General features: G+C 51.4%; 5 protein-coding genes across 5 annotated transcripts; 2 read left to right on the top strand and 3 right to left on the bottom strand.

The window, feature by feature from the left end:
* Positions 1-509: 509 nt before the first annotated feature.
* On the bottom strand, positions 510-3,347 carry BDQ94DRAFT_160466 (gamma-tubulin-complex subunit SPC97; the record flags this gene model as incomplete). Its single annotated transcript, XM_026769223.1, has 4 exons — positions 510-591; positions 640-857; positions 906-2,890; positions 2,960-3,347. The coding sequence occupies 4 exons, from the start codon at positions 3,345-3,347 to the stop codon at positions 510-512; spliced, it is 2,673 nt and encodes an 890-aa protein (XP_026624830.1).
* Positions 3,348-3,747: 400 nt separating this feature from the next.
* pup2 (proteasome core particle subunit alpha 5) lies at positions 3,748-4,801 on the top strand (the record flags this gene model as incomplete). The annotated part of the gene is made up of 5 exons (XM_026771842.1): positions 3,748-3,772; positions 3,830-3,842; positions 3,912-3,990; positions 4,089-4,432; positions 4,522-4,801. 5 exons carry the CDS (start codon positions 3,748-3,750, stop codon positions 4,799-4,801), a joined length of 741 nt encoding a protein of 246 aa, XP_026624829.1.
* Positions 4,802-4,846: 45 nt separating this feature from the next.
* BDQ94DRAFT_57036 (25S rRNA (adenine645-N1)-methyltransferase) lies at positions 4,847-6,680 on the bottom strand. Its single transcript, XM_026776074.1, has one exon. The coding sequence runs from the start codon at positions 6,579-6,581 to the stop codon at positions 5,061-5,063; it is 1,521 nt and encodes a 506-aa protein (XP_026624828.1). The 5' UTR covers positions 6,582-6,680; the 3' UTR covers positions 4,847-5,060.
* Positions 6,681-6,921: 241 nt separating this feature from the next.
* Positions 6,922-10,556, top strand: BDQ94DRAFT_57023 (putative C6 finger domain protein). The gene is made up of 3 exons (XM_026776073.1): positions 6,922-7,563; positions 7,619-9,164; positions 9,218-10,556. Exons 1-3 carry the CDS (start codon positions 7,389-7,391, stop codon positions 10,365-10,367), a joined length of 2,871 nt encoding a protein of 956 aa, XP_026624827.1. The 5' UTR covers positions 6,922-7,388; the 3' UTR covers positions 10,368-10,556.
* Positions 10,544-10,916, bottom strand: BDQ94DRAFT_160463 (uncharacterized protein; the record flags this gene model as incomplete). The annotated part of the gene is made up of 2 exons (XM_026769222.1): positions 10,544-10,723; positions 10,758-10,916. The coding sequence occupies 2 exons, from the start codon at positions 10,914-10,916 to the stop codon at positions 10,544-10,546; spliced, it is 339 nt and encodes a 112-aa protein (XP_026624826.1).
* Between the last annotated feature and the right edge of the window lie 3,839 nt (positions 10,917-14,755).

Below are 14,755 nucleotides of genomic sequence, written 5' to 3'. Positions count from 1 at the left end.
TATTGGGGCGGATTCAGAAGGATTAATGATGATGTTTGATGATGATGATACGCTGTTTCTGTTCGTTCATAATCTGGTCATTCATTGCATTGCATTATTAAGTAGAGTAGTGGGTATTCGCAAATCATTATCGGACGTCAAGCATGTCCCGTCCGTCTTTTCTTCCTGATACTCCAGCCTTGCCGTGGGCTAACACATAAGGTAATAAAACAAAAACTATGGAGAGGAGGGTGTACGAGTGTGAGGTGAGGTTTTGCGCCGTTCATTGTAGGGCAGAGAGGCAGAGACTCCCTGTTTGTCACGGAACAGCAGTTCGCAAGCGCGGCCTGTAGGGCTTTGGGGTGGGCCTGTAGAAGTCCCTCAGTAAGGGACGGCCTCGCACGGCTGTGTTTAGGTGCTGGATATCGCCGCGTAATGTGGAGAACCATCGACTTGAATGTTATTCCAAGCTGCGAGGGTGGTGAGGTTACCCGCGGGAACCTTTCTTCGAGGAAAGAAGGTCCTCAACTTCAGTCCTCTTTACTGATCGCGCTCAGGGCATGCGCCAGCTTAAGAAGAACGACACTTTCAGTCGCGGCGTAGTAGTTCAAGCTATAATATCATTAGCGTTATCGTTTAACGGCAGAAAGGTATACCCACCTGTCCATCAGAATCCGCAGATGTCGGTTGAAATGCTCCTCGCATCGCCTCAATGTCTCCTCTAGCTTGTCGATACGCGACGGGTCATAGCCTCGCCCGTCTGAACCAGCAGCTTTGTTTCCCGCTAGGTCAGGGTCCGCTGACGCGAGCGCACGCGCGAGTGAGGATGTGGCCCAGGAGGAGAACATGGTGCAGCAGGTCATGAGTCGATGGTGGATCTGGTCAATTGTGAGTACGGTGCCATCATAGTGGACTTGCTAACAAACCTTGAGCAGTTTAGCCTGTGTGAGCATGCATTCCTTGAGGCATGTATCCAGAAAGTCCACGTGGTCCTGCATCAACTCGTCCACAGTGCGATTGACTTGTTTGGTGCCGTTGACGGTCACCTCGGAGCCATCGGCATCAGTGCCATTTACCCGGTCCATGAGGTTCTGCCAGTTGGGCTCTACGACCTCGGCCGTGCAAAAGTAGAGGAGCTGCTGTACAAACACCAACATCTTGGAACGCAAATTCCACGCGCGCCTCTTCCACATCTCTAGTCGTCGGTCAGAAGACTTGTGCCTCCAGGCAATGACCTTGCTCTGGTCTAGCCACGATGTGACAAGCATAGTCTCAATGTGACGGAGTGACAGGATGTGTCGAAATATTAGCTGGTACCGGAGAACCGTTTTGCGACTGATAACGAGGGATAGCGGGAAGGGAACAGAGTAATCCAGCTCCAAGGCATCGAAGCCCAGTATATCCTTGTCGTCCTCTCCACTTTGGCTTGTAGGTGCCTGGTACTTCTCGATTGCCGCCTCCGGGTTATCCTGATCGATACCAGAAACGCTTACAACCTGCATCAGCCATTTTGTGAGCCCGACCTTGTTCATTCGGACCTTGACATCTTCCTTGAACGGGTCCTGAGCCGCGATACTCCCGGGTTGTCGCAACACCAGATCAAGAAGCGATTGGAGCTTGCTTTCGTTGACATTCTTGGCGGGCTTGCGTAGTTCAGATGCGCCGAGCTCGAGGAAGTAAGAGAAGAAGTCGGAGCGATCCAGGAAGAAGTAGTGCTTGAGGGAACGGAAGCGGGTCGTAAGTGAGTTCTTCGTGAGGAGAAGATTCAACAGCGATGCGTTGGCATATGTGTAGGCTGCATTGACGTTCTCTAGGAAGCGAGGGTCGTCGAGAGTTTTTGGAACATCTTTAACTGCTTTGCTAACATCGACACCACCACATTCTCGTACGACATTCAGATACTTTCCGGCCAGAAGAACTTTGTCCTTGACGCTTTCCAGTTGTGGCGGAACCTCGTTTTCGCGGATTGTATATCGCTTCTCCCAGTATTCGTCCGTGTAATCTTCTTCGAGCTTCTCCCGCTTGATCCACTTTTGCTCTTTGACAAGGAACTCGCCATGTGGGTCCTTAATGCCTCCATGGTGCAACCATTCATTGAGCATTGTCATATACGGCCGACTAGCATCCCGCAGCAGCCTTTCCAAAAGAGCCTTCGTGGTCGGGTCGCCTGAGAATGTCGTCAGTTGCTCAGTAAGGAGCCGCAAAACATTGCCGCCTTTGCAGATCCTCTTGCTAGACATGGCTCCGGGCACAAGCTCTCCGCCCTCCTTGAGTTGCTCCAGGATATTGTCCACATCGTCGAAATCGTCGAGTGACTCGTCGAGATCTTGGTCTAAAAGCCCATTCCGTCGGAGTAGCTCCTGACCCAAAGTATACAGCTGAGCCAAGCATTGGCTCGTCGGCATGAGGTGTAAATGAAGAACATGTAGGGTGAAGCTCGGGTTGTTGAGCAATTCGTGCTCCAGCTGGGCAACGAGGACCAAGTACTCCTTGAGCAATTTCCGGATTGTCGCACATAGCGCATGGCTGACTGCTCCGTATTCTGCGCGACTCTGTACCTCCACAAATGATTCTAGCGCACTGTAGTGAGTTGCTATCTTTAAGGTCGATTGTGTAAGCTCCTTTAGAGTCGGGTCCATTCCCGGGGGTAGCTGGAAGGCAGGTCCAGTCAGCCTGTCCTTCTCCTGAGACGGATCATATGACCGGTAGTGAATGTATTGGCCCTCAAATCCCATAAAAACGTATAGCAAATCCTCCAGTATTGCCTTTTCCTGCGCATCGGCCGAAAGTTCGCGGAGCGGTGTTGGTTGAAGCGACTGAGGCAGAGCGGAAGCCAAAGGAGGAAACGATACTCGACTAGCTAACGGTGCTGTAGAATGGGGCATCAACGAAGCTTGAGGGTTCCATGGAGCTGGAGCAATATGTAGTTAGCGCGCGAACATCTCTCTACCTGCCAATAGCTCAAGGAAGTAAGACTAACTCTCCGCCGGTTGCTTCTCCTTCTTTCGGGAATTGGGGCTGGCCCCCTCGGGTTGACTCGGTCCTCGTTTCGATCGGGATCTCTCCATGAATTCACCTCTATTGCCTGCACTGGACGACTCCTTGACCGGGTTTCTCGTTCGGACTTGGGACTTATCTCGCGTATGCATCGCCATTCGCTCAGTACGCTTGTCGCTGACGGAATGTTGTTGATCGCGAGACGATCTGGTTTTCTGGCTGGATGTGCTCCCGCGATGGTCTATATTCTCCGATTGCAAGGGGGAAGCACCGCTGCGCAGACCGGGCTTCTCAGCGTCGGCGACGCGGTTGGACGCAACGCGGGGTCTCGGGGCGCTCATGTAGCTGGCGCGACGCTCATTGACGGACATGGTCCCGCAAGGTCGAGGAAGGTAGAAGGAACAATCATGCAGCCTGTGCCAATAACACCATTGAATGAAGTAAACAGAATGTAATTCAAATCCTGGGAGAAACCGCAGCCACTGGACCCGGACTACACGTCCCGAAGCCGTAGTTTTGGGTTCCATCCGGCAAAGCAAACAGTTGCCGTGGATGCCTGATGGCGGCCTGGGGCAGCAACAGCCCTCTCCGCCAGGCACTCGCCGGACTTGCGTAGACAACCGCAACAGCTTCGCCCGAGCTTCCAAGAGCTGCTGCCAACTCTACCGTCCTCACTCTATCTCCTACATCCCAATCTCGCCTTTCTCCCCCACTCTTCCCTACCTCACCTCCATCTCACTAATTGTCATCACATTTCCCACATAATCCAACATGTTCATTGCCCGCTCGGAATACGGTAAGCTCCGTCAGACCTCCCCCTCTGATGCGGTCATCTAACAGCTTTCCTTGACAGACCGTGGAATCAAGTACGACTCTGATGCCCCTTTGCTGCATAGCAATGCAAGCATATACAGTGTCTAACCATGCGATAACAGCACCTTCTCTCCGGAGGGGCGTTTGTTCCAGGTCGAATACTCTCTCGAAGCTATCAAGCTGGGTTCAACAGCGATCGGTGTACGTGCATCCATTCCTGCCCGACTACGTTTCATACCTCACCTTCTCGAAACCATCAACTACACTAGTGGCCTCCGATAATTCTAACATCATTGTAGGTCGCAACCTCCGAAGGTGTCATCCTAGGTGTCGAGAAGCGTGTCACCTCCAGCCTCCTCGAGGCCTCCTCCGTCGAGAAGATCGTTGAGATCGACCAACACATTGGCTGCGCCATGTCCGGTCTGCAGGCAGATGCCCGGTCCCTGGTCGAGCATGCCCGTGTCGAATGCCAGAACCATGCCTTCCACTACGCCGAGCCGTTGAGAGTCGAGAGCTGCACCCAGGCCATCTGTGACCTGGCCCTGCGATTCGGAGAGACGGGGGATGACGAGGAGAGCGTCATGAGTCGGCCTTTCGGTGTCGCCTTGTTGCTCGCTGGTATTGATGAGGATGGTCCGCAACTGTATGTTGGGTGTTCTTCCCGCTTACTCACCTGCGGGGAAGTGAGACCGTTACTTTGAACGTGTGTACTGATTGATTCTATTTGTTTAGATACCACGCGGAGCCCTCCGGAACGTTCTACCGATATGATGCGAAGGCGATCGGGTCCGGAAGCGAGGGTGCGCAGGCGGAATTGCAGAATGAATACCATCGTTCCTTGACGCTGGGTGAGGCGGAGACTCTGGTTCTCAAGACGTTGAAGCAGGTCATGGAGGAGAAGCTGGACGCGAAGAACGTCCAGCTCGCTAGTGTGACTAAGGAGAAGGGCTTCCGTATTTACGACGATGAGGAGATGGGCAGGGCTGTTGCGCAGCTGGGCAGCAACCAATGAGGAGGGCCTCTACGCATGAAGATATAATGGGCCAGCAAGTATATCAACATTAGTTCGTCCTGTCCGGACTGGTAATTGTCATGGTATCCATAGAAAAGAACAACGACCTCGTCTAATGACTTCGAATGGTTAAATCCCCCGACCTTCTTTTCATATGCAAGTTAACTTTTTCTTCCTAATGACCAAACAAGTCGCCGATGATATCATAGTATATACAGATGGCTAGTAATTGTAACACTCAAGTTCCGATCACAGCTATCTACCGGATCTTGTAGACACAAGGCTTGAGAACAGCAGCCTCTTCCTCTGCGGTCATCCCCTTGTCAGCGAGAGCAGATCTGTCAATGAACCTCTTCTTTCCAGGACCAGCAGCCGCGCCTGCCGTCGAGGCATATTTACCCTTCGTAGGAGCACCACCCGCCTTGACAAACTCCATCTTCACGAACATCTTATTAGACTTGTCAACTGACTCGGGCTTCAAGAGGAAGCCACGTGTGCGGAACACCTCCACGAAAGCAGAGATATCCGTCTCGTCGTCATTATCGGCCGGACGAGCGTCTTCAGCATAGATATCTGCATCATCCACGTCTGAGCCTTCATCATCACCAGCCTTCTTCTTGAGCTTCTTCTTCTCTGACTTGCTGAGCGGCTTCTTTGCTCCAATTTGTGCCTTCTTGCGGTGCACCTTGCCGAAGCGACTCTTGACTTCACTGACCCAGCACTCGCCCTTGCCGTCACTGCGCAGGACCCGCCATGCTTCCTCCACAAAGGAGACCCAGTTGGTGCCCATCAGACTGAGACAGAAGACAGTCACGTCAACAGAGCCGTCTGCCAACGGGAGGTTGGAGATGTCTGCCTTGGTGATCGGAGAGCCCTCGGGGGCATGGAGATCGTAGCTGAGAAGCTTGAGGTTCAGCTTCTGGGCGGAAGGCAACAGGGCACGGGCGAGTTGGGCGTCACCACAGCCAAGATCAGCAATGGTGCACAGTCCGTTGGGCCGACGAGGAAGGGCGAGAGCGGAATTCCGCTTGTTATCGGGCTTTCCTTTCTTGGGAGGGCCACGGACTGCCCCTCTACCGCGGAAGGCCCTGATGTAGCCATCGACAGGGTTGGAAGGCCAAGACTCCTTGACCTGGCGAGAGAAGCCTGCGTGATACTCGTCGAACAATTCCGGGTTCGCGCTGAAAAGCTCAAAGGCCTTGGCAGAGGGTGTCGTGTACAGCGTCTCGTTCAGATGGCGGAAACGGGATGAAATCAGCTTCTGTCGCATAGCTTGTTGGAGAGGAGTAAGAATGGCTTCTGTTTTTGGTGGAGCAACAGGCAGGGTCTCGGCGGCTGGAGTTTCGGTTGAGACTTCTTGCTGTCCTTCTTGCTGCTTGTTCTTGTTCTTGTTCTTCTTCTGCTTCTTGTTGGCAGGCTTTCCTTCCTCCCCGGTAGCCTCGGTCTTCTCGTCTTTGGGCTGATTTTTCGTCACTTGATTCTGCTTTCCCTGGCCATCTCCACCCTTCTTAGACTTCCTATCAGCCTTCACACCATTGTTGTTCGCATTCTGCTTCTGGCCCTTGGGAGTCGATTTCTGGCCCTCAATATGCCGACGGTACATCTCATCCACGTTACCCTTGGTGACATGATCTTCGCGCTTGCGCTTCTTGTCCCTACTGATGATGGGGGTGCTATTAGCCCCAGTCGAGCTCTTGGACGAAGATTGCTTCTGGGAAGATTCGGCCTGCTGCTGCTTGAGAGCAGAGGTCTCGAGGGACCAGCCTGGGACGGCGAACATGATTGTGTTCTCAGCGAGAAGCTTCGCTGCAAGGCTCTTCCCAATGTCTCGTCTCTCCCTAAGGAATTATCTGGTGATTCTAGACCGGGAATATTGGCGTGAACGGTGAGGAGAAATCCCAAAAATTTCTGGCAATAAAAGGCGGAGAATGGCAGCGGGCGGCTTTTCTGCCGTGTCGGCTGAGGGCGGTCAGAATAGTTGGTTACAGTACGCCATTCCCTTTTTGGAATGTACTGCGATCTGGGGTTGTGACAGTCAGGTGAATCTCAGCCTCCTAGTTCGGGACTATAAAACAACTCTTAAAGACTTTGTTGCTGTGATCGATCTTCCTTTGGTGGCTGCATTGCACCGCGATCGATGCTCATGGTAACATGGTACTGCCATGGCTATCCGTCGATCATTCGATCATGAAGACCAAACTAGTTCCAATCGAAGGCAGAGGCAGCACCAGGTAGCTGCTTATGATCATAAACAATGAACATCATCATTTTTATGACCTGTTCTTCGATATCGACTGTTTCAACACGCATCGTGAAGATGTCCTGACTTTCCATCCAGCGGGGCAGCCTTACTGCCTGAGGTGCTCAATCTATGGATTTCGGCCAATCACACGACGCAGCGGCCGGGCGGCAGAACTTCCCCGTTGGATCTTCCCAAGCTTTATTCGCTGCTGCTCTTCTTTACACCCACAGGCTATGAGTCTCCACATCGGAATCCTTGACTCGTTACCTAGCCCAGACGCCTTACAGACTATCGGGTGCTGTCTTGTGACTATGGAAACGAACTTGCGCTCAATTCCCTACCGCCATGCAAGCAACCGACCAAACCCGGAAATCACTACAGGACCCATCTGCCAGTGGGCCAAACGCCGCGCCGGGTCCTGACACTTCGGCGGAAGTGCAGGGAGACTCCACGACGGCGGTTTCGGGCAGTGGATCTACTCAGAGAGTGCCTAAGAAACGCACCAAGTCTGGGTGTCTAAGTGAGTCTCTCCGGTGAGCGTGTCTGAGCAACCTGAGCTTACTAGCCCTAAATAGCTTGCCGGCAACGTCGCATAAAATGTGGCGAAGAGAAGCCCATCTGTAACAATTGTATCAAGTCAAAGCGCGAATGCAAAGGCTATGGTCCGCGTCTAGTCTTCAAGGATCCATTGGGCATTACGGGTACCTCCTCGCAACCAGCAGCCATCAGTTCACAGACCTTCAATGTGCCACCTCCCAGTGAGGATATCAATGATGCTGTCTCCCAGCAAAGGCAAGCCTGGTCTGGCCAACCGGTTCTCGCTCCAAAGCCCGTTGCAACCGCAACTTTGGAACAATCTCCCCAGCCAGTCACAACCGCGGCGCCTGATGAGTTTCAGGCGCCGAGCGCCGCTCCGTTCCAACTGCAGTCAGATACTCTGTCGCAACAGGAATATCCAGTACTCCGCGAGCCGGCAGACACCTTGGCTTTTCTGGACCAACAACGGTCAGCTGGCTTAGAGCTGCGCTATCCGACTGATACAGGCATAGTACATCCGCACACATCTTCCCGGGCACCCGGCGGAAGATTCACATACCCAACCTCGTATCAGGTACTCTCAAATGTCGAAGAAGAACGCGAAGACGATTATTACGATCTTGATACAGACGAGGAGAGCCATGAGCAGACGTTGGCACAGGATTACAATCAGCTCAGCCTTATCATGGCATCCGCTAATCGTGACCAGCAGCAGCTTCGAACTTTTACTACATACCTGAATGAGCCTAACATACTTACTTCATATTCCCCAACTTTTGGCTCCTCTCCACTGAACAATCCCAAAACAGCACGCATTTTCTTGCATTTTATCCATTCTACCGGGCCAACTCTATCCGTTTTTGAGCGGCATCCAATTGATCCTTCCACCATGCTGGGTTCCCCAGTCCCGATGGCACAACAGGGACTCTGGACCTATACGCTTCCTCTAAAAGCCTTGGAGAATCAGCCATTACTGCAGGCCATCCTAGCTTTGAGCAGCCTACATATTTCTTACCTGCAGCAGGCCCCGCCAACAGTTTCTCTGAAGCACTATCATTATGCGCTTAGAAGAGTCGGAGTCGCAGTTGGCCTACCCATGCGACGCAAGCAGATTAGTACCCTAGCTGCTACACTTCTGCTAGGATACTACGAAGTAATGGGGGCCGACCACTCCAAGTGGAATAGTCATGTTGCAGGGTCGGCTCAGCTGGTGCGCGAGATTGACTTTGCTGGCATGACCCGTAGCCTGCGGGCTCAGCGGCGCAGGGTTTGGGCGGAGCGACATCACAAGGGATCCTCCAGCCTTTCCATAGTGGAACCCTTATTTTCGATTAGCTATGGTTCGGAAGATGATCCTTTCGCAGAAAAGGAACATGACATCGACGAAGATCTGATAGGCAATCTTATTGGCCGAGCTGTGAGTTACGATGAGTTCGGACACGTCGATGATGGCCAAGCCAGCTCTCGCCCCGAGAGACATTTTACTAGGAAAGACATTGAAAATTTTCGTATCCAGTGCGATCTCTACTGGTGGTATCTACAGCAGGATGTCATCCAGAGCATTATTAGTGGCGGGCCGTTATTGTCAGTAGCATCCCCAATTCTTCCTTGGTGTAACATCAGACTGACAGCAGCAGCATTCCGTACTCCCAATGGGGACACTGTCCCCCGCGCGCCGGAATGGGTCGACTGGACGCTATATATGGCTCTGCGGATCATCTGTGGCTCTTACTAGGACGATTGGCAGATTTTGGTGTTCGTGACAGAAAGCGGAAGCTGAGAGCAACGGAGGCTACGGGATCAGAGTGGCGACCTGATTCCAGGCTCGCTAGATTTATGGCTCGTTTCACAGGGAGAATGCCGGACCAGCAAACAAGACCGTCGGCCGGTGGCCCTGTGCAGCCTCCTTCTGGTGCGCCAACGGCTGGTCCGCCGTTCTATGGCATGGCTCCGTCCCGAGGACCAAGACATCCTCCACCTGCTTTTGTCGAATTTCGTCATCATGGCCAGTACGACGATGAAAGCGCCGAGAACGGCTCATACGAAGAAGCTGAGGTTGAGTGGGAAAGTATGTTAACGGCTTTCGACACATTTGAGAGCGCTCTCGGTCCGTATTTCATGCCTCTGCCTCCCGACAGTGTGACTCCGATATCGTCTCCTTTCGGGCTTGCTCTGCAGTATCGGACACATACTATAGCTGTTTTGTGGGGATATTACCTCACCGGACGAATTCTCTTACATCGCTTACATCCATCGATGCCTCCCGCCATGATGGTATCTGCAAAGGTAGCAGCGCCGACTACGGCAGGGTACTCACAGGCTATTGGAAGAATCGCGGCTGGGATCTACAACTCACAAGTATCTCATTTAGATGCCGGGAGTTTGAGCCCAACACTCGGATCTTGTCTTATCAAGATGACCGTGCCGATCTTCTTCTCAGCAATCCAATACACAGACCCCGCGCAACGAGATTGGGTCGTAACAAGGCTGCGCAGCCTCTCCCAAAAAAGTGGTTGGAAGACGTCCGAATCTATAGCCAACAGTTGTGAGAATGCGTGGAGAGTCGCTGCGAAACAAGGTCGTGGTCCTCCGTATGAGCGGAAAGACACGACTGAGTACGAACGGGCCTCAACGTGGACACCACCCGTTCAAGAGAGTTCCTTGGGTAATCCCGGCGAAAGGCGTTTCGTCACCATCGCCAGACGCCCGGAAGAAGCTGGCTGGGCCATGGGAATTCTAAGCTTGGAAGATGACGTACTGAACCTCTCAATCGAGGATCGGGTATGAGTACTTCGTAGTAGTTGCTGGCTGGCAAGGTTTCATTCAAGCACAGGCCAATAGATTCCGGGCCTGAATTACAAGTCAGTAGAAACGTTGTCAGTCAACGTCAAGCCACACGATCTATCAATTTCTGTTGACAAGGGCTCCTGATGCAACCATGGCAACATGTTTATTCCTTGTCATCAAGGTGTCACCGACGACAGCATCTGAATTGTGCTGTGTCCACATCGTTCGAGACTTACTACGGAGCTGCTGCTGTCAAAGTCACAGACACTGATGGTTCGTCGCACAAAGCCCTCCAACGCAGCCTGAGTCCACGGTATGTGATGTATCCACCTCGAAAAAAGAATGTCGCCACCACCCTGCATGGGCTCGACCGGGCTCTTAATTACATACAGGACCGGTCGAACGCATTGCGCCACTGATCCGCACCGCCCCTGCAGAAGGCTGATCTCGTCTCCCGCTTGTATCCGCAGGCTGACAGCCCATTTCCATGGTGCTCTGGTTCGGTAAAGTCCGTTTCTGAACCACCTGGCGGGATCTGATTCCTCGCATGGCCCTGCACGTGCATATGCATGCACTAGTCAACTGTCGGGCCAGATGTGATCTCTCCATTTCTGTCTCCTCTTGTTTGAGATCGAGTCTAGAAAAGCAAAAAGAAGTTGCTCCAGAAACATGTAGTAAGGGCTGATTTTGAATAATGGTTATTATGTATCATGGGTCGTTTGTTTCAGATTCCTAGTTAGGAATGTTTTTTCTTGTTTGCTGTGATGGTCATGTCCAGTTGGTTGGAAGTTGATGTGCAGACGATTTAGTGTGACAGTCTTATGCACGATAATAAAATATACTAGTCTACTAGTGTACTGTGCACACCATGATATAATCCCTGTTAGGTTGGTTGCCAGATATGATCTGTCCTTGTCTTAGAACTATTGCATACTTATTAATGAACTTCAGACTAGGCTCAGGCGCTAAACACTAAAAAATAATAAATAATCATGCCTTCGGTAAATGCTATAATGCCATGCAGATCCTGAAACTCGCCCAAACGCAATATCAAAACTAAGTAGTAGTACTGTGAGGTCGATAACAGGTTAAGGAAACCGGAGATGCGAAGAGCTGTAGGCGGGACTAAAATTAATACTACCAATTCTTGGTATATACTATGATACTACATTCAATCTATGTCATTCTTCCTGATAGATGTTACAACCTGATTATATGGAGAAGCAACAGTATTTACTACTATGTCGACAGTGAATCAATCTATATATATCTCATGACCCAACAAGTTGCCCAATTAGGATGTTTCGAACTTCCCAGTACATATCCCTTTCCTACTACTGGACTGAGAGTACTAGAAATCATGAAGATACTAGTAGAAAGTGATATTGCCTTTGTTTCGAGAGAAGAATCGGCGAGGAGCATGAAAGGTGGGAGGCAAAGGGATGGATTCCAGTCTTTCTGTTTCTATCTCGAGGTACTACTCGGCTTGTAGACATTCGTTATGAAGTGGTAGTAAGGTCTGATGATCATGAGATGAAGATACCATATCCGTGTTGTCAAGTATATACTTGTCGTACTAGTACTATTCTTAGCTATTAAATGGACTCCTGCTGGAGATAGTAGCGACAAAGTCTGGGAATAGAAAGGGAGTTGGAATTGGCTAAAGCTTTTAGAAAGTGTCCCTGACTGTTTGAGAACGCTTGGGGGTTGATATTAGATAATGAAAGCTGTGGTGAGCGAAACTAGAGACGGAGGCAGAACTGTCATTGTTCTAGCAGGGATTCGAGTGAGTGCAAGCTATCACGTCAGTTCAAAAGCTAAATCATGGTATGAGTAGTAGTGATAGCCAAAGCTTGGTCTACTTTGGTGCTAAGAAACGAGGGTCCAAACCCTTCTTTCGAACTCATCACCAGCGCGACAAATGTCGTAAAGAGTATTGTCTAATTACAACGGAGCTGCTGATGGTCATGACAGACTGAGACGGTGCTCGAATAATTTTGACAACAATGCTCGACAGCTAATGCGATTGACCGCTTGAAGCAACACGCAACGAGCCGGGCGTGTGCGAGAGCAGCCAGACTCGGCTCGAGACATGAATTTCTTTTTCTAGCTTACAATCCAGGGTTATTCCATTATCAGTATTCACACGTTGGGCTCAGAGATTCTAGACGAGCCCGATTTACCCATTATCCCAGATTAGGAATCCCGAGAGCATCACGTAGGTAACTCGGCCGAATTCGTGGGCAAGAGCATACGTACCTTTCTGAGTCATGGCACAGGGTAAGCCACCAGGAAGGTAATGGGTAGCACCCACCTCCACTCCACGCTTCCCCTTTGACAACGCGAAATCAGGGACGGATTATCTTGCACGATGAGGTTGCACTCCGAAGACTTCCGGAGAGGGTCTCGAATTACTTTGGCCCTGTTGATAGGGGACAGCTGGAACAGCTGCCCACGCTCACCGCTCTTGTGTAGATTGTTTGCGACAGTGCAACACTTGGATGTGAATACGTATGGGCACACACTGCTGAGATCAGCTTTCATTCAATTGAGACACCCCCTCCATTTGCCGGCTCCACGGAAGGTGGATATCCAGCATTAGGTATCAATATGATAAGACCATGCAAGAACGGCATGCACTCACCCGGTAATTCCTAGGAAGTTTGCTTCAAGCGGAAAATAGCTATACGAACGGACATTAGCCCATGGGAGGGATATCGCTTCCGACCAATGATGATTATGAAAGTCGGACTACCGGGGAAGACACAAAGGACGACCGGTTGAGCTCGTACAATGCGGATCATGAGCTCCTAGGAGAAAGGCAATTATGACCTGGAGACTATGCATTGTCCAAGGTTTTGTTGATAGTATCAACCGAAATAGTAGTATGTCAAGTGTATCCATCTTCGGGCCGATCAAATCAAAATCAAAGGCACTGCAGACTGTGGGGTCAGGGCACATCCCTGAGCTCAGTCTAGACCCGAAGCGATCTGCCCAGGATGGAGAAAGACACAGGGAAATGGGAGAGCAGTGAGTGGTGAGTACCCGACGATAGCAGCCATTGAGGAGGCGTGCAGGTGACTTGCCTGGATGGAGGCTTGGCGCAGACGACAGTTGGCAGCACCAGACTAGATTTGTTTTTGGGGGAGATGGCTTCGGCCTCGTTCTCGTTGGCTCCGCATTAGTGCAGATTAGGCGGGCTTAAGCCCTTGCTAGGCTTGCCATTATCGCGCGCCCCCCATGGCTTTATTTTTGACGTCGAGTCTGCAGCCAGCAAAGACATCGGTCACTAATGGTGTACTCCGTTTTGGGAATCAAATGCATCCGTTTATTCTCCTTGTGTTTAGGAAGGCACCAATGATCCTTGACTTTCTTAGAGATCTCCGACAACATTAGTCTCGAACACAGTCTTCTCCCCCTCACGTTGCCCCGCTGTAATTCTTTTGGGTGTCCATTCATACCAGATCATCTCAGGTACTCATCAGCTTCTCACGAGTCACTTACCCTGAGTCGAGATCGTTCGAAACCCGCAGTGGATCAGTGAAAAACAGACAAAGTAAATTCGCCAGCAGTAAGAAAGCCGTGTACAAGTGGAGAGTTAACTTAATTGAGTTTCCAATAGTGTTGTTGGCGGGCGATCCGGTCGATGTACAGTTGGTCAGTTGCAATCCGCTCCAGATATCTGAGTGAGTATCAGGCCACTCAAGAGGTATAGTATTAGACCTCTCTATCGTGATGAAGGGGGATTATCACCAAATGCAGTAGTCCGCACTGGACGGAGGCTCCATGGAACCAATTAATCATCGCGCCCCATCGCCAGTGAGACCCAACATGGGTCTCAACTGGTGGGTGTGGTATCTGAATGCCAGAGAGACGTAAGTGGTGTCGGGGCAAGCTGGAATTCTCCGAAGTGTTCGGTCCATCACACTAGTATCACATCGCAAGGCTACCAACTATGCGTGGAGGCAAATGTCATTGGGTCGAATAAACGCTCCCCTGAAGCAGTTCTGGCCTACCAGCAGCATGCGCTTAGGATGAAACTCCCCCTGTTGAAACTATCTGGGCACAAGATCGAGCCGGGGGGTCGTGCAGGGTGGCTAGTGGCCCAGCAGCTAAAGAGACAGACGCTCCATCCGGGTAGGATTTGCACCCTCCCGCAGCGGCGTGATGCATGACGCAGCCACTGCTAGAGGACAGCTGGACCGACAGACCTGCACTGCCTACGCCCCGGAGAGGAGTGGTGCAGACCAGAATCGGGGCTGACGGAGAGGGCGAGAGAGCGAAAGAGCCAGCCGGAGGAAGAAACGAAAGAAGGCGAGGGACCGTGGCGAATGGCTAAGAATAATCAGGACCAGACGCATACACGTGGGCCCGCCTGATCTGCGTAA

Source organism: Aspergillus welwitschiae (genome assembly GCF_003344945.1).
Source record: "Aspergillus welwitschiae strain CBS 139.54b unplaced genomic scaffold BDQ94scaffold_22, whole genome shotgun sequence".
In the NCBI taxonomy this organism is placed as follows: Eukaryota; Fungi; Ascomycota; class Eurotiomycetes; order Eurotiales; family Aspergillaceae; genus Aspergillus; species Aspergillus welwitschiae.
The sequence above is the reverse complement of the archived record's forward strand: the minus strand, read 5'-3'. Positions and strand labels throughout refer to the sequence as shown.